We start from the raw sequence: 20,112 nt of genomic DNA on the forward strand, positions 1-20,112 counted from the left end.
GATTAGAAATTTCATCAGGAAACGTCCCCTTCTTTATGACATCCTATTTGAAAACCTTTCCCCCCTCCTACAAGCCTCCCTGACCCTCACGGAAAAACCAACAACCCACAATCCTTCCCCTCCCCCCACTCCTACGGACACCCCCGTTATTACCTTAGTCACCAACAACTGTCCAAAACTTCCGACCAACGGTCTTCCACACCCCGCTCCTCTCCAACTCTCACCTCCCGCCCACAACGCCACATCTTATAATTGAGATTTCCCAGCCATCCCTTCCAACTACCTTCTTACTCCACCAAGGAAACCACATGATATAAAAGGATATTTTATAACTTGTAAACTTTGTACCTCAGGATGTCGCCGCTACGTCGAAACTAGTCGTACCACGAAAATAAATTGGTGGATAAATACATTGTTCGTTTTTATTACTCAGATTCTTCATTTGAATAATGATTTTCAGCAGCCATTATCACCACGGAAAGTCTTTTATACTGTCGAACATTTGAAGCTTCCATCATGTTAACAAAATAAGTGAAAAGCACTTAACGTGATGATATTCATTCCTTCAGCAAGGAGATTCGGTATTCAAGCCTTCCCCCCAAAATTTTCTCAATCCGTCAGTGAGATTTTCCTATCCCTATTCTCATAGCGGAACGAAAACGAAATGCTCGCTATCCACATGGCTTTAGAAGATATGTCCGTCTCTCTTAACAAAGAAATGGAATGTATGTCATTCGTGACGTAGTACCTTTACTTATGTTGAAAGTTTTCTGGCTTGTACAAAAAACCTTGGTCAAATTTGCCTAACTAACACACAGAAGTTTTAGAAAAATTTTTGAGGCAATTATGTCAATTGAAAGCCGAGGATAATAATGTTGTTTTAAAAGAATGTTCAAGGAACATTTATAAACCTTGTAAATTTCAAGGTTAGAGTACAAGGCCTAAACCAGTAATTAGTCAGGAAATCGAGATAGAAAATAAGAGGCAAAGTGGAAGTAATGCATTCACTTAGACTACTATAAAGCCTATTAGTTTGTAATTTAGGCATGAAGGCAAGTTGGTCTCCTCCAGTAACAAATATAAAAAGGCTATATTCTCTAATACTATACGCTTGGGAGTATATATTGTCAGAAGACTGAATTTGACTGAGCAGTAGTCAAAACTGAGGACGAATTGCGACCTCCATCTCAAATATTACTGTGGAAATTGGAATTATTTGGCAAATGAAACACTTATAAATAGATTTAATTTCAATGCTGATACCCATAATCCCTGATGAGTCTTTATAATGCATAAACAAAATTAATAATATCAAATCTTAATAAATCCTCATTAATAAAAGTAAATAATGTTAAGTATCAATAAATCATCTAAATTAAAGAAATGTAAACCAATTTATCGCTAAAACCTAACTGCGCTATCGTTATGTAAGCCGAGAGAGCAATCTTCTCAGACACGGAGTGGTTGGGGGGGCGCGGTCACGTTATCCGCTTTGTTTCCATTTCAAGTAGCACGTTGAATAAGGCGAAAAACGCTCTGGTTAATATTTAACTCATGAGGCAAAGCGAGATGAAGATCGCCATGCCTTCATCGAGAAGCCGAACAGCATGAAGCTTTCCTTTAGATTTGCTGGATAGAGGAGAAAAGGAACAGAGGTCCCTATTTTCGTCTCTATGTCTTACTGGAATAGAAACGTCAACCACACCTAGGGTACTTTTTTCCGACGCTGAAACAATCCCTCCTTAAACCAATCGAGTGACACCAAAGATGGTAAAAAGCAGACTTTGCAAATTTCACCAGGTAAGAAAATTTATGGCGTCCTGGCTATCAGCACAGTGTGCTATTAACAGGCCTGTAGATAGCGGTTACAAAGAATAACCATTGTAAATTTCTCCTGGCACAAAACACGGATTTCAAACTCGGATGGGAATCTCTGTCGGACCGTAGATTGAAAAATAGACTGAACCTTTTAGATAAATTCAAGAGCAATGTCTTTTCTGACGAGGTTAACCATATCTTGCGGACGCCAACGTACTACGGAAGATCAGATCATATAAATAAAATAAGAGAGATAGATTGCAGAACAGACAGATTCCGAATGTCATTTTTTCCACGATCAATAAGAGATTATAACGGCAGCAATAGAACGCGTAAATAGATTGCATGACTTGTAGTGTAGCCTACTAACCTATGTAAAACTTACTGCATGTTTCTGAATTTCTATTCTATATTCTATTTCTAACAGCATATAGTAGTATAGTTTGTTATTATACGGGACGTTTCTTGGACGGTGTGGTGTGCATGTGGGAGTCCAAATGCATGCTGTATGCTGGTGATTGATCACCCCCTGCCAAACACCCTAGAGGTGGCTCGCAGGGTAATTTGTAGATGTAGATGTAGATGTAGATGTAGATGAAACAATATGAAAATAGTGCTCATTGTAAGACACGTAAGTACAAGAACCAATGAAGCCGTAACTGCCGGAAAATAAATGACAAAAAAAATATTTAAAACCACTTGTGCTCATTTTGAAACAAGAAACAAATATTTCTAACCAGCACAGTGAGCTTATTACTGAATTAATATAATTGTAGCAATCTTTTTATAGCGTTCTACCTCTTTTGATTCCCAATCTCCATGCCTCCCGATACTTCCTCAGATATACCTCTAAACCTCTTTAACGAACTTCTTTCTGCATCGCACGTATCTTTTTCTTACGTAACTCTTTCCCGTGTTCCTTAGACACAAACTCTAAATTCAAGGTATCAGAAATATTTTTTTATTCAGTGTTTTTAATTCAAGGTATCAGAAAAAATGTTATGCGTAAAATATGATCGCAAACTCCGGTAAAGTCGGTTGGCGGAAAGAAGGTGGTATTAGTTATCGGAGAACAAAATGGCAGGCGGCGATATTTGGTATGAATTGCATTACGTGACTCACATCCGCCAGTTGAATCCGATATTTTGGAGTGAATAATTAGACAAAATTCTCCCATAAACATACTACGCATTTCCGTTTACTGCGAAAGGCACACTGAGGCGCTGGGCACAATCGCAGGGTCTAGCAGAAGAAGAGGAGACGGATGGTGGGCTAAGGAACATAAGGAGACCGATGCCTTGAATTCATGGGACCCTCATTGATTGTATTAACAGATGAATTTCAGATGCCAGAGAGCTTAATGCCTCTACTACCGATCTGGAGGACCTAGGGTAATTTTGTGTATATCCTCCTCAAACACTAGTTGCATTCTCTACCGTATGGAACCCCGTCCGTTCCATCAGTTTGGTCCGTAGGTGAATTTTTTTCAGCTATCCGCTGGTATTTTTCAAAGACCAGGCAGGGCATTCCCCTATCTGGGGGGAGAGATTTATCCCCGAACCTCTACCCCCTTAATGCGCCACTGCTTTCAGTAACTGTATGTATAGTATTTGTATGGTAACCATACCGTATGGACGGTATAAAAGGTAAAATTTCCTTTAAAATTACTCACATAAAAATATTGTATGAATGTGTGGCAAAAAAGAGGATATACTTTTGCTTAAATAGTTGACGTCATAAATAAATACTGAGGTTATTTTCTCATGCAGAGGACAAAAGTTACTCTGAAGCAAGTCACCGGTCTAAGACTACGAATTGGCTCTTCTCCAGTTTAATAAATCCACCTCATAAATCCTTTCACAATCTTTGGTTTGATCAGTGGCGTATTGGGGAATGAGGGGATACATCCCGACCCCCAAAGTCTCAGACAAATAAGAAAAAAAATATATTCAAGAGTACAGTCCTGTTTGGACTTATGATAACTGCATCTGCTTTAAGTTCAATTTTAAGTTCAAAAATAATGTAAAATGTATTTCCAGGCATGTAATTTCTCAAGAATTTTCCCGGACACCCTGTTGCCTGGGTGGGGGATGAGTCGCACCCTCCACAAGATCCCTCATCCCCTCTCAAAGAATATTCCTGGTCACGCCACTGGGTGTGATCATTCTCCCTCAGAGTCCCTTCTTGCACTACTCGAATCTCTTTTTATCTACACCACCACTGTTTATCTGTAAACCAGAGAGCCTTTACCCCCCGCTACCTTTTTAGTACTACTCCCTGCATAACCCTTCCGTTGACAAAACAAACCTGCAGATCATCAATTTCATCATTCGCAACCGCTATCAGTTGAAATCCAATTAAAAACCCTTCCTTTTTTCGTTCTTCCATATTTACCACAGTGGGTGAGGGTGTCTTTTAATTGAAAATGTTAAATATTATTACCACTACATCATCATCATTAGTCAAAAATCCTAAGATTGGTTCTAAACATCTCTGCCCATCCGGTCTCTGTTTTAACCTGTTCTATAGCCTTTATATAGTGACGTATTTCTTCTCTTTTAGATCCTTTATAGCCTGTCCAATGCAACTCATTCGGGGCCGGCCGTCTCTTGTCCATCTTACCTTTCACCCTCTGTCCTTCAACGATAGTTTTCATCCGGCCATAATTCCTAAGAAATAGGCCAATTAAGTCTTCTGCTTAAGGTTTTAAGAAGACTTCTGTTTTATCCCACTCTTCATTGCACTCCCTCGCTACTCACATGTTCAACCCATTTTGTCTAAACATTACATACTCTCAGTTAATATTTTTCGTTGTTGTGTGTGATATGTTTTTTTTTCATTTTTAATATATGTAGAGGAGCCATCACACGTTCGATCGGTCTCTTTTACTGGCTGTAAATTGAAATCACATCATCATAAATATTATAACCTTATTGAGAGTCACTTGCACCTCTAATATGAAACTCTCATCTCATTGTTAGCACAGTTACTGAAGTAATATAACTACTACTGACACATTGGTAAATTCTGACAATGCCCTTCTCTAGATAACCTAAAAAATTAGATTCTGACAGGAAAAGATTGAATTCTGCCAGTGCTACATTGGGCACGAGAAAAGTATACAATCTGTAAAATTTTCAGTAGAGTTTCTAGGATAAGGGAAATGAATGTCTTTAAGATTCCACCGAAAAATCGAAAAACTTATGCAATTAGCGATGACATGTTAAAGGCCGAAATATATTGCGGTCATTTTGACCGGTCGGTGGTTTAAGGAGGAATGATACAAATTTTTTTAAACCCGGAGTCGCTGCTGAAAGAAAATTTTCCGGTAGTTTCATTTCATAAAGTTAGGAAAAGTCGTAAAATGGCATACACATTCAAAATGACCGCTGTAGCGGTTCTAGTAAAGTCCAATACTAAGCCTCAGAACTATGGACTAAACAAATACAGACGAACTCTTAGAACAAAAACGCAATCATTTTTTGTACCTTGAATTTAAAGTTTGTATCAAGGGAACTAGGTAAGAGTTGAATAGATGGGTGCGATGCAGAAAGATGCGAGTGGAAGAGTTTAAAAGGAATATCTGAGGAAGGATCGGCCGGCATGGAGATTGGGAATCGAAAGAGGTAGAATGCTATAAAAAGATTGCTACAAATATATTATTTTAGTAATATTCCTGTGCACTGTGTAGGTTAGAAATATTTTGGTTCTTCTATTAAAATAAGCCGGAATGGTTTTGAATATTTTTTACCGTTTATTTCCCGGTTGTTGCGTTTCCATTGGTGCTTCTTTTCTTTACGTATCTTAAGATTATCACTCTTTTGGTATTGTTTTATGTCAGAAAAAAATTGCAATAGTTACTCTTGGTAACCGCTATGTAAAGGTCTGATTATAGCATACTGTTTTGATACCCGGGACCATATAAATTTTCTTACCTGGTGAAATTTGCAAAGTCTGTCTTTTTTTACCATCTTTGGTGTCACTCCATTGGCTTCAAGAAGGATTGTTTCAGCGTCGGAACAAAGTACCCTAGGTGTGCAAAAAAGGCTATTCGGGCTTCCAGCCGGGTGGTCTCCCTCCATTCTGCCGACGTTTCGGAACACGAGTCGGGTTCCATCCTCAGTGCCGACTCGTGTTCCGAAACGTCGGCAGAATGGAGGGAGACCACCCGGCTGGAAGCCCGAATAGCCTTTTTTGAATATATTCGCCGGGAAAGTATCAGATTTTACTTTACCCTAGGTGTGGTTGACGTTTCTTTTCCAGTAAGATGGTGGCCATTAGTGACTTTTTTTATCGTGGGCCTTGCTGAGAAAGTATTTAAATATCCCTGGTGTGCGATGAAGAATAATATCGGGGTAAAGCTAATCTCCGCCCACACCTCCCGTTTCATCCGCAGCGCTATAATTTTATTTTAAACTAGCAGGTCACCCGGCTTTGCCCCGACCACCGAGAGAGATTTGCCTCACCACTTTGCCTCTCTCTCGGTGGTCGTGGCTTTGCCCGGGAGAGATAGTACCCGGAGAGGTGGGTAACTTGGAATTCATGGGCACATGGCAGGATTTTTATGCACGCTGAACAGCAAAATATATAAAAAATTACTACCGTGCAATAGCTTTTATTACCCTCCAGAAAATTGATCGCTAAGTGTGTCCGTACGAGTGCAGGCCAAAAACGTCTTGTGAAATCGTACCCCAGCAAAAAACTTTGCACCGAGAGGAGCAGTATCATTTGAGTTATGTTTCCTTTTGTGCGGGTTAAGAGGTATGCATACCCGTCAGGCAATTACAGAAGTTGTATGACGTGACGTAACAAACGGTGATGAGAAAACGATATCTAGGACGCTTCGGACACAATTAAAAGTAGCAATACAGTAGTATCATGAGATTCAACTCCGTACTAACTTTGGTTGCAATCTGTGCAACCGTGTGGAAATGCATAGCGGACAATTTTGGTGCACACCAATTCAAACCCAGGAAAATATCAATGAGAATGCTCATATAAATGATGGGCAACAACGCTTAGCTGGTAATAGGTAATCTAATAACGAATGATGAGGTGACCTTGAGAAACCTAATGAAAATTTTCGCTTTTTCATTTATAATTTTACTCATTAGTTTTGATTACTAATGGAAAATTTTCTGATTGGGTATTTTGTGTTTATAGGAGATTGATTCAATATGCTGAAGAGAAATACAATTTCTCAAGAACGACCAGGTGAGAAGATGCTTGATGCCCCTCCACCCACGCATTGCACGAGATACGGCGTTAGGGGTTGCCTTTTGGGGCACGGGAATGTTTTGTTTTTCCAGGAGAAATTTAGGTCTGTCGGTTGTATTAAACAGAAAATTCAGGGAAGAGGGCTAGAAATTATTATTATCCAATATTATGAACCACTTTTCATCTGCCAAAACATGCATTTCAATTATTTTGTAAAACGAATCCGCGTTGCAAAAGAGAGATGGACTATAGGAAAGGTAGATTTAGAATGCCGTTTTTGCACGATCGATCAGAGACTATAACGGCAGCGTAAAAATTCACAAACAGATAAAATGATTTGTAGTGTAGAATACTAGCTTGCGTGTACCAAAATGAATAATACTAAATTATCTCATTTTTTCTAGTAGCATTTTTGTGTGATTTAGGTTTATTGGAAGATTACCTTAATGAGTAGTTGGAACGTTTTGCATTTGTATGAATGTGGTACTGTAATTTGTTATTATGCATAGCGTTTTTTGGAGTGCGTGGTGTGCATGTTGGAATCTTATTGCATGCTGCATGCTGGTAGTTGATCACCCCTGCCTAACACCCTAGAGGTGGTTTGCAGGGTATAATGTAGATTTGCATTGCACCCGAGGGACGAATTCGCGAAACATTTCTAGTAATGTGAAACGAGTATCGTAATCACGGAAACTGTGAAATTGGACCGAAGCGGTGTTTTCGTAATATTGGCAACAACTCTTGTGATAGGATCCCATGGTGCCAATGATAAAATTACTTCTCCCGTGATACACTAAGTTGGTATTTTAAATTTTGTTCTCACATAACATGCAGTGTTTGGTCTCAACTGCTGGATATAAGGGACCACTGCCTCACCCACGCGGCCACTGAGTGCACAAAACTTGCAGGGAGCCCACACAGATCATCCAAGGTTTGGAGGTCCTTCTTAACCATCTTTTCTCAGATGACGGCATGTCCTTTCCTCTCCTGACCCATTAACATAGGCCTCAAATTCTACGTAAATCACGGGGAGAAGCTTAAATTCAGTTGCACATTTCACCAGCAAGTCACCTTTTCCCTGAGTGTATGGTATCTTTTGCAGCCATTGCAGAATATTCTAGCATTACATAAAGTGTTGTCCCTTGAATATGCGTCAAGCTTACTAATAAGGGATTTTTTTTATTTTTATAAAATGAGCATTACTTTCATGCACTATTTTATAAAAACGTAATTCCATATGCCTACGTCATAGAGATGTAAAAAAATAATAAAGTTTTATGAAAAAAGGCATATTAAATTACTTTTTTATTTGATGAAATTTTACTTTTAAAAATACGCAAAGTATATAATTGAAAATGCCTATTGTTATAAAATAGGCACATGCAATTTCTCTCCCCGTTTTGTAAAACAATTGTATTTTCAATGAACCTAAAAACTCATGCTTTGCGGGTGATGCAGATAAATACATATTTTCCACAATCACAACAGGATTTTCAACGAGCCACTTTTCGATCTCCTCTATTAGTCGCTGATTATTCCGGGCCACATTCCACGCGTGCGTAAAATCCCCAAGCAGCCGTCAAATGCGTTCTTCATTCCTATCCTCCTCGCGCCAGGGCTGTGGGAATAGTATTCGGCATGACATCTCTCCCGCATCGTGAATTGTAGAGAATTGTTCGACTACGATGTTGCCGTTTTAAATCGCCAAGCGGAAGATGCGACTTTATCATCTTAGAGAAAAACCTCCAAGTCCAACATGTCCTCGGTCAACACTGTGTCGATCTCACATTTAAGGCGGAGCTCCACCACTTCCACGTTACTTAGGAAGTATTTCGAGGTTTTGCCATATTGATTTGATGGAAAATACTTCTTCCAGATAAGCTGCTACAAATTTCAAAGCATCCTCGAGCATCTAGCATATCCAATAACCTGAATAAACAACAGCATTCTGCGTAATCTTAGACATAGTGAACGGCTGATCTACGTATGAACGAACATATGGGAACTAAAAGTAGCAACTACTCAAAGAGACGGATTAAAATAAATTTATTCTAAGACCATACAACAGCTCAAAGCCTCATAATGACGATGACTCCAGTTCATTGCATATCCTATGCAACATCAGTGATGCAAGTCTTATTACCAAGATCCCACCCTAAGCTGTTACTTCAATCGGATATCTCACTGTAAGTCCCAAAAATAAGGTAAACGTCCCACAAAGAAGGAATGAAGGTAAAAGTCCCACAAAAGGAAGGAAGATAGAGGTTTTAATGAAATTAAAATGTAGCACTTCAAAAACTTTTCCATTTCCCACAAAAAGGTGGGATTATAGGGTCAAATGTTGACGTCGGCTTTTTGGTTACTCGGCCGCCGCTTTGCTTGCTCTCTTCCTCTGATGGTCCAGCAGCCAACCTGTGGGATGCAACGTTAAATGAGAGCTTGCTAGTTTTGTTTTTCACTTCGTCATGGTTGCCAACTATGGCTACAAATCTAGCCTAGAAATAATAAGGTAGAGCAGTGAGCGATTGAAAACTAGCATAAATAAATTATTCACCGCGACATACAACCATAAAGGAGACAGAAAAATATTTACTTCAGCTAGATTTATTGAAACACAGGCATTATTGAAAGTAATATTATAATGCTGGAAATATTTAGCTCTGCAAGTAAAACATTTATTGTAAAGAGGATCCACTTGGTGTGAATGTTTTCATCATAATATGCAATCAGTTTGGAAATTGAAATAAAGTGAAGTTGCAGGAAATCCATTTTGCGCCAGGGCCTGTACTCCAGCTCTAACATTTGCATCTGTGACGCCAGCTCTAACAAGAAGGATGGCGCTCTCTGGAATTTAATCAAGGAAACGAAGTAATTATTTTATTAACGATATTATCAACATACATATGACTGCTTATTAAGCCAACTAACAAATACTTACCGAGTTTTCCAATTCCTAAATTTGAGCATGCATACAGAGCCAAGTATGTAGGATTTGCATTGTCTAGTCCAACGATGTAGTACTTCAAGGCTTTGTTGTATACTGCAAATAGATTTTCGCCTTTGTAAATGGTAGTTTTCACATAACTATCTAGTAATCAGTTTTAAAACTGTATTAGAATTAACGCAATATCCTCAAATATTTTAGCTATGACGAAACAGAACATGCTTGCAACTTTTAACTTCCGTAAAAATAAAATTTACGAAAAAAATTTAATAGGATATAATCGAGAAAAATAACTTTTCATAATCATTTCATTCCATGCTTTGCTGAGTTTGGTATCTTTATCAAAATAAGAAGAATATTTGAGCTATTTATTAAATTTCATTCACAAAATAATTTATATGTAACTTATCAGTGCTTCTCTACAGCTTCTTGAATGTGAACAATAGCATAATAATTTTCTCCCGATTTCCTCATATCTCATTTACCACACATAATTACAGCACTAAATGGGATTATTATGAAATATGCATGCCAAACACACTTCACAGCATAAATGAATTATGGGCTCATCTATGGCCTGATACCATGCTTAACAGGGATGTGCGAGTACTCGAAAACTCAAGTCAAGTCGAGTAGTTAGTACTCGTCTCGACTGATTCGAGTAGCATCACGAATGTCTAGTAAAGTAGTTTCGGTAACACACAAGACCAGTAAGTTCAGAAATCTGCCAACAGGAGGCGCTATCATGAAACATTATTACAATGGCGCAAATGCTTTTACTCATGGCACTTTTTTAGCAGTTCGGATACATACTCGTATATATTAATGTAAATGACGGTTTATTATTAGAGGTTTATTCATTTCATTGTGGTCATGGATCTGCTAAAGACACATTTATTTTCATTCATCTCCTAATTGTGATGCTATTAAAAACGATATTCCTGATTACATTTTCCTTTTTACATTGATCCAGCATTAAGAATTGAAAACTCAAAAGGAGATTAGAAAATTAATAATAAGTTTGTGCGTGCATTATCATATTGCCAGATCCACAAATGAGCAGACTCGCCTTGATACTCGACTCGAGATGAAAAAGAATTAATATGACCATGCAGCAAAAGAGCAATTAAGGAAATGCATCTCTATTCATTACTTCTATCTCTCTCTCATTATATACTTCAAGATTGCCTTGGAAAGTTTAAGGTGGATCTGAGCCCATATTTATCCACACTCTCCCAATCCCCCACACATCACATCCCATAGAATCAAGAAATATTGGGCTCGTCCAAAACTAGGTATTTGAATGTATTCTATAGAATCATAAGGAGGAATTAACCTTCCGTCAGGTGCAATATTTGCACTGCTAAGTTCAGGTGCAATGTGAATGACAGGCACACAAACGAAAAAAATATTATTGACTCTTAACATGACTCAATGTTACAGAGAATCAGGACCCAAAGTGGCAGTGGCGCAGCGAGGGGGTGGGCTTTGGGGGAGAAACTCCCCCCCTCCCCCAGAGCTCAAAGAAACTTTTCAGTTTAATCCATTTTACTTCATTTGATTAATATACTTATAGAAGAGTGTAAGGATTAATAAAATATCCCTCAGAAAGCCATAAAACTCACCATTTTGAACCGTTTTTATTGCGTGATACGACTTATTTTTTCGCATTTACCCATAATACCTACTTCTTTTATTTGTCAATTTGAAGTAATTTCAAATCGTTATACGAGGTGTGTTCAAAAAATATCGCGACTTTTGTGTTTTTTCAAAAATTATTTATTTATTCATGAATATCTATGAGTTCTTGCCACAGGATAGAACGCTCAATAAGGAATATTACCTGCAAGTTATGCGCAATTTGCGCGAAGCAATCCGCCAGAAACGCCCGGATTTGTGGAAGAACAAAAATTGGCTTTTGCACCACGATAACGCCCCTGCTCACACATCGTTGCTTGTGCGCGACTTTTTGGCCAAAAACAACACACTAATGATGCCGCAGCCACCGTATTCCCCAGATCTGGCCCCCTGTGACTTTTTCTTGTTCCCTAAACTGAAAGGACGACGTTACGCTACGATTGACGAGATAAAGACGGCATCGAAGGAGGAGCTGAACAAGATAAAAAAAAATGATTTTTTGAAGTGCTTCGAAGATTGGAAACACCGTTGGCACAAGTGTATAATATCTCATGGGGATTACTTTGAAGGGGACAAAATAGATATTCATGAATAAATAAATAATTTTTGAAAAAACACAAAAGTCGCGATATTTTTTGAACACACCTCGTACTTTATTTTTTCGGTTAAAACGATTTTTTTGCTGTCTAAGGGCTTAACAGTATAAAACTCAGTTTTGGAAACAATTATTGAATAAAAACACACATTATCGATGAATTTATAAAAAAAATTCTGGGGTAGGGTCCCCGCATCTCCCACTTATCCTGGCGGGTATACCACACACCCCTGGTCAAGTTGCACCTAAAACCCCCTAGCTTTAATTCCTAGCTGCGCCCCTGCTAGGTGGGTCCACAGGGTTAGAACACACCGGGGCCGGGAACCAAGTCGGAGACCTACGCGACCGCGCTCCCGGGGAGGGGTTTGGATGGGAAGGAAAAAGGAAAGAGGCGCCGCCGCGATAGGAGCCCGACGCGCCTCTGGGATAGGGATAGTGCTGGAAGGGAGGGACGGGGTACACCCTCGCCGCTATAGAAGCGACCACGGCCCACTAAATAGCGAAACCCCGCGTCAGCCATTAATGTGACAACGATTTTGGAGGATTTTCCTACTACAATGAAAAACCCATCGAACAGATCGTTGGATGGATCAATGTTACAGCTTAAGGCAAGTTTAAAGCCCATTATCAGTGTAGTCTGACTCTTCAATGATGTCTAATGTGCTATGCGTAGACCCTTCTACACGCCGTCATAGGGCCCCGAGCCGATCCAGCTAGCTGGGTTCAAGGTGCTCTTTAGGCTTTTTTTATGTCATTGAATGTAATGTATTTTTTCATATGAATTCAAAAATATCAACATCCTTTATACTCGTAATGGTACTCGACTCGACTTATTTACTTTTTATGCAATTTAAATTTACTCATTATGCAACTATTTTTCTTTATTATCTGCCATTTATCTGTCGGCATAAATGCAAAGAGTGAACAGGCAGCATACAGCATGTGAAAACAAACAGCTATGAGCACCAAGGGTCTATACCCCCTAGTGGCGCTGTAAAATAAAAAAAACACTCGCTCTGTACCTGTCAGATCCATTTAGCCCCACAGAGGCTTACGGTCTCGAATATAATTAATATAGTCTAACTCATCGTTAAATTGTATTGGATACATACCACCGTCAGTGAGTGTAAAAGTAAGGAAAGTTGTCACAGTAGCGGCTGTTCCTGTGGATCCACCAACATCAATGGTGCCAGCAACCCTCAATGGCGTGCTTGTTCTGGAAAGAAATGCATAATGAAACAGAAATAATTCTCTGTGGAAACGAAAAGATGATTAAGGATAGTTTTTAATTTTAATATGGTTAAATCAGTAGAGTACAAATCAGATAATTACACGATTATTAGAGATTTTGTAGAAGGGGATCAATGCTATTAATCTAAGGTCATCAAAAAGCTATCCCATTGTGCACGACGTGTCAGATTTTACGATGGCATTAAACATTACTTTGTTGTTCAACTCTGCAAATTTTAAGAAGACTAGATGTTAATTCATAACAAATACAAATATTTATACGCTATCTTAATAATATTAAAATATTAAAATAAATTTTAAATGACCTTTACATAGAAATATTTTTAAATAGAGCCTGACGGTCTCAAAATAAATGGCTTCATGCTATGAAAAACTATGGGCGAATGTTCTCCTGTAACACCCAATTTATACTTAATATCAATTAAAGTTTATTGGACTGTAGTTCAATGTTATTCGTAGTTTCACGACGCTAAGGTGAAAAGAACAATTTTAATCATTTACCAAAGCAATCACTCAGAATTTTTCGATGAATATGAACCAATTTATTCAGATATTATGTCAGGCTCATAGAAAATTAATTTTATTCTTCTAAGCTCGCAAGAAAAACGTTTATTCTTTATTAAAAAATACTTTTATATCTTGATATTATTTTTCTTCCTTTTCAATTTAGATTTAATCTTTAAACCAATTAATTTCTTATCATCTAATCAATTTCTTTCAAAATGTTAATATCCTATCAGCAGTGGTGGATCCGGAGAGGCTATAGCCTCTCTTTTGGTATCCGATTGACATTAGATAAAATGGAAATTTTTTGATGACCCCAACTACCACTGGTAGGTTATCCCCCAGGACTAACACCTAGCCCCGCCACCCTTATACCTATCCTGGATCCGTCACTGTATTACAGCATATGTTAGAAAAATTCGTTCGTAGTCTTTTCCCGCTCGTCAACTTGTTCCGGTTTCTCCTAGTCATTCCATACCGTCTTATCTTTTTAGTTTATTCTAAATAATTGAGGTATAAAAATTTTGAATACCGGGTTTTACCGCTTCCACATCGTGGAAGTCATTTACATTCATAATAATGCATTCGGAGATTTCCACTTAATGTAGTCTAAAATTACGCCTGTGAATATGAACTATGATTGTGAATATGAAATCTATGATTACCTCAGGTATTCCTTAAGCAGCACTTTACAGGAGTGAAAAGAGACATTATACTTGACGTTATTATTTAATAATTATGAATACTTACGCTGTAACGCAATCAGTCAGAAATTGTGCAGTTTTGTATAAATATACCGGGTGATAACTTTACGGGAGTCTTCCGCAATGCACAAATTGTACGAACAATACACAGAAAAAATCATTCGCCTTGACCGGGATTCGAACCTGATTCCACAAATATCCTCACGGAGAAATAACGCCTCGGTTGCTTAACTTGCTATAGCACTCGAACGGATATCGGGGGATCCAGATTCGAATACCGGTTAAGGCGATTGATTTTTTTTCTCTGTGGACTTTTCGCAGTGTTTGTGCAGTTTTGATTTCGATAATTGCTCTTATTCAACTCCTTGTCGAAGTTTCACATCCCGTCGTGATAAACTACTATTTAATATTCACAAGTAATCAGATATTACGTTGGGGTTGTATTTTTACTCTTGAGATACTTACATTTTCTTGCGTCCTCCAACGGTGACAGCATACCTCGAATCGGTCGTTATTAACGTAATGGTGTATGTCGCACACCTCCAGGAGTGTTGACTTGGAGACTTGTTTCTAGCATACTCCCTCCACACGCCTAACAACTTCAAAAATAAAATGTAAAGTAGTCAGGACAGAAATAATTGTAAAATGAAAAACCATTTCCATATTACATGGAGTGTTAGCGCCTATGTAGATTTCCTAGGCACGCGATTATGCGGTATATTATATTGTTTCAATAATAATAAAAATTATCATTGTGATATCATATAAATAATTGCTTTAATCATAGTACAAAATATTAAAATAATAAATATAATAATATTAAAATCATAATTATAACGATAATATGATTTTTTAGTAGCAACGTCATGTGATAACTTAAAACCAGTATAAGTTACCACTCGACCAAGAGGTCGACTTGTTATGTTATTTGAATAATAATGATGATTTAAAATAATAATAATTATTATTATTATTATTACTAAAATAAAGTTAAATATCGACTATTCCGTTGGGTGGTAACAAGACTGGTTTACTCAAGTTAATACATTGCAATGAGAAACACATGTGCATGGAGAAATACATAAAAGAAATGCAAAGTAAACTTTATCCTTAGCTAGAATGCCGACTAGCGCAACCAGAGAAGTCGGCCGTGGCGGAACACAGCATTAATGAAGACCATGCCATTAAATGGGGAGATACAAAATTATTTACCACGCACAACGTTACTGGGACCGCATGGTTAAGGAAACTATAGAGATCCACCTCAATACCAAAATTTTCAATCAGGACACCGGCTTTCACCTTAGCAAGACATGGACACCTGTAATCAGCTGCATAAAAAACATAAAGGAAGAACACGAAGAATGTCAAAAGACCTACAGCCAATCGGACGACACGTGAGCCATATTGTTATCCTCGGTAAAAGTTTGTATCGTTTTAGTGAGAAACTGGACTTTGAAGAGTAACACGGCTTTGAAGATAGGAGACAAGTTGTCTCTCGAAACGTCGACTTGTAAAACAGAATTAACCTGGCTGAGAACCCGAGAATGACGCATCAATAGTATTCACCAGGAGAAATGAAAATTGTTTTTCAAGTGTTTTTGTTCCAAAGCTATTCAATGAGCTGAGATATTATTTAAAAATATAAAATCTATAAGGGAAGTCAAAAGAATAACCAAAAATCGTTGCTATCTGCATAAATAATTTTGGCGGAGGTATTTAAGCACTTTTCTGATCTATAATAAACCTACTGATAAGGTAAGAGTGGCTTATAAGAACCACCATGTTTTTTGAATTAATTGAATTGGTGTGCATTCGGTGTTAAAACACCGCATCATATAAAAATGCTGTTTTTCAATGTTAAATACTCTGTATTTGATTTGTGCACTAATTTTCTTTGCTTTCAATATTTCTGAATTGATTTTTTTCTGTATTAATTACTGCATATTAAGTAAATGTATAAATTAAAATAATATATTTTTTTAAATTTCAATTTTACTCGTTGGATGGCCAGTTATTCTTCCGGCAGAAACTGATGCACACGAGGGAGTTAAACGGAACAGTACCAAAGTACCAAAGGGAGAAATTTGCTTCGAATTCAGTAGGGTGGGTTACTGTATTTTTTTCCTAAATCAAAAGATTATTACTCCTGGAGTAAGCATTTCACGCTTTTACACTTTTTAAACACGATATGTATTTTTCGCGATTAAATGAAAAGTGAACATTTTCAAGCGCACGGAAACGCGACGGCTAAGTATGAATGCTGGGAAAAGCTCGTGTGACGCCATTGTGGTTCGCGCTGTCGCCGTGTGAGGTGACCTTGGGGCAAGGGTATGTGCGCCGCTGCGATGCAGGCTGCTAGCAGGTAGCAGAGTACCCTGCTAGCAGGTAGCGCTTGACTTAAATAAGGATTATTAATACATTAGCAAACGAAGGAAACTTTCCGATCATAGGGAGTTTTAATAGATTATTATTAAGAAATGTTTCCCTGAGCTCTGTACCTCATGCTTGCATTGGTAATCTCAGACGATGTAATCTCCTATCTACTGGTATAGAAACTAGGTCCCTATGACGTCACGTGGAGTGGCATCACATCGGCGCCAATCTGGCCTTTTTCAAATGCGGTTAAAATTGACCATTGACATTCGTCTAAACAGGGATTTCTAAAGCCAAATAATTTTTATAATATGAATACACTGTATACTAATGGCGGGTAACGAATCGCAATCAATGCCTCTCTTTCTTTGATGAAGTAAACTACCCAATTGTAGTCGCCTAATTTTGAACTCGGACCTCTCAATTGTTGTCAGTGATCATTTGGCAAAATGATATTTTATACCCAATTTTACCCATAAAGAAAATGGCAGTACCACTCAGTTTCTCTGTTATAATTAAATGTAAAATTGTCTTTTTACATAGCTACAACTTTATGTCAGAAACGTTGACAAAAAATAATACTTTCCCATCATGGAAGTCCACTGTTCTCCTTTTATGATAGGGAAGCATGTCCAAGATCAGGTTGAATAAAATATTCTCACGGACGACGAAGAATGGGAGAAAGAGGAGGATTGTGCAGTGGATTAGTTCACTAATTAATTTTTTATTCTATTATTAGAATAAATGACTCTTGATTCTTGGCGTGGACAAAGCCCCCCGGGAGATGAAGGGCGGGACAGTGCAGAAAATATCCCGTCAAAGGTTCTGAAGAATTTATGTAAGGCTGGGTTGAGAAGTTTTTAAAAAGAGTTCATGATCCTAGCAGCAGACGATATCCACCGTATATCTAAATGAGGTTGATATTTCCAAAACACGTTGGTATTGCACTATGGATACTTTGAAAACGTTACATAGATATCACATTTGTAATGCGAATATCCACGTAGAATAGTAAAAGTATCGTCGCATATACACCTATGTTGTTAAATCTGTGATGTTAAAAATTTTTAATTCTAAACAGCATCCATAGGCAGCATATATTCTGTATAGAATTGAAGAGCACATTTTTTTTGCATGCAGATTACCAAAAATTGATAATAAGCGCACCTATCATCTATTCATTATTTGTTGTGAAGATATCTAAGAGGAGTTGCTATAAGGACCTATATGTCTACTGTTGGGCATCGCTGCAACGTTTTTTTTGGTTGGTCCACTGGATATTTGACAGATATCTATGCTATATTACTTCGATTGCCATGGATATTTGTCATACAATGTTCATGCTGACAATATTGTCTGGATGTTGCTGGGGTATTGATTGCTACTTGGGGAGGGGAGATAGAAATGTTTTGTAAACATAGCTCTAAATAGAATATAATTCATTCGTCATAGAGAAGAATGCTAGAAAAACTTCGGAGAAGTAAGAAGGAAGGGGTATTTTCAATGAGGGAGGCGACATGCGCGGTGATTCGTTGTGAATTCTAAAGGCCGTTTTACACGGTACACGGAATTGCGCAGTCTGACGTACGTGTGAAGGCGCAATCAAAATTGCGTCGTGTAAAGCGGTGAATTGCTAGAACACATGCGAGAATGCGTAGATGCGAGACGGCAAAATAGCCCCTGTTCTAATTTCGTTCATGAATTCGCGCAATTCCACGCCATTTTAGAAATTAATGCAGCTCTAACCTGCGCAGTTCCGTGTACCGTGTAAAACGGCCTTAAGTGTAAACCCATCGAACATAGTGAGTACAATTCCTTTGGTAAAAATTCAATGCAAATTATGCTGGATTACTGAAAGACTGATTTCTTTGCGAATGCTAGGTGGAATAAAGTATATAGCAATGAAAACAATTATTTTAAAAAGTATCAGAAAGGTATTTCACGAGAAAATCACTACAAATTAACAAAAAAGTAAACTGCCGTTACATGGCAGTCGTACTTATGCCAATCGAAAATAAAAATTGGGTCTTAAAATGCATGGTAAGTTTTCTGGAAGATAACAGCTGCAGCTCAATCCGATATAAATTATGGTTTTAATTTTTCAAGGCTGTGATAAATTATCATCAACAAGGAATAAAATGTAGAAAAAATATTAAAAAACTGATTTTAATAATTTTTTTCTCCCAATACCATGGCTTTTATAAAATTTTTGATATTATTATACTTACTTATTTTTTACACTTGGTAAACTAAACAAATGAAACAGATTACTTACGTTTGCCAGAGTCAAAGATGGAGTGGCGATGGATTGCAGAGTAGTTGGACAATTTCCCAGGCTAAATTTCTGTCCTGAGCACGCTAATATGATTACGGAGAGGAAAAAAGAGATGACACCACATCTTGTGATTTTCATTTTAAAGCTCTTCTATTTGCTTCAAGTCAGCGATTCCTCTTCTGAAAAATATTTCTGCAATAAAACATTTTTACGTGGAGTACAAAAAAAATGTTCATGAACGAAGTACAGAATAATTAGCACAATTACCAATTTAAATAACCGTTAGAAAAAGAATCGTTACAAACAGTTTCTCATGGAGGGAAAAACTTCATTTTAATGAATGTTTGAATTGATTTTATCAAAATTTACTCTTTTATTTGAAAGGCTTTCGTACAGCATGGAATTGGAGGTAAATGAACTATTACTTTTCTATACTATCGGGCAGCAACCTGTAGATCACCAGCATGTCAAAATCAACATTTATAAAACTTAGGTGGCACACTCAATGATCGACAGAAATAAAGTGATGTAAGGGAAAGAAGTTTTTCGATACAAAAATTTTTATAAAGAAACACCTGGATTCCAAACGAAGATTACTAGAAACTTTGACAAAGTATAAGATAAGGGCTTTCTGGAGCAAATCGCTGCAATACAACAAAAAAAAGGAAACTGCCACAACATGGCGATCTACCGGATGCCGTTTTTTTACAAAAATGGTCCTCAAATGCGTGGAAAAAAATTTTGCGGGGTCAAATTTCAGCTGGAGGCAATTAGAAAAAATATAGCCAAT

At 37.7% G+C, this 20,112-nt stretch overlaps 1 protein-coding gene across 1 annotated transcript; it reads right to left on the reverse strand.

Annotated features, from left to right (window-relative positions):
* Positions 1-9,716: 9,716 nt before the first annotated feature.
* LOC124174053 lies at positions 9,717-19,490 on the reverse strand. Its single transcript, XM_046553188.1, has 5 exons — positions 19,323-19,490; positions 15,137-15,270; positions 13,325-13,428; positions 9,974-10,075; positions 9,717-9,879 (listed from the first exon to the last, which is right to left on the reverse strand). The coding sequence occupies exons 1-5, from the start codon at positions 19,458-19,460 to the stop codon at positions 9,749-9,751; spliced, it is 609 nt and encodes a 202-aa protein (XP_046409144.1). The 5' UTR covers positions 19,461-19,490; the 3' UTR covers positions 9,717-9,748.
* Positions 19,491-20,112: the final 622 nt, after the last annotated feature.

Source organism: Ischnura elegans, chromosome 2, assembly GCF_921293095.1.
Source record: "Ischnura elegans chromosome 2, ioIscEleg1.1, whole genome shotgun sequence".
Lineage (NCBI taxonomy): Eukaryota > Metazoa > Arthropoda > Insecta > Odonata > Coenagrionidae > Ischnura > Ischnura elegans.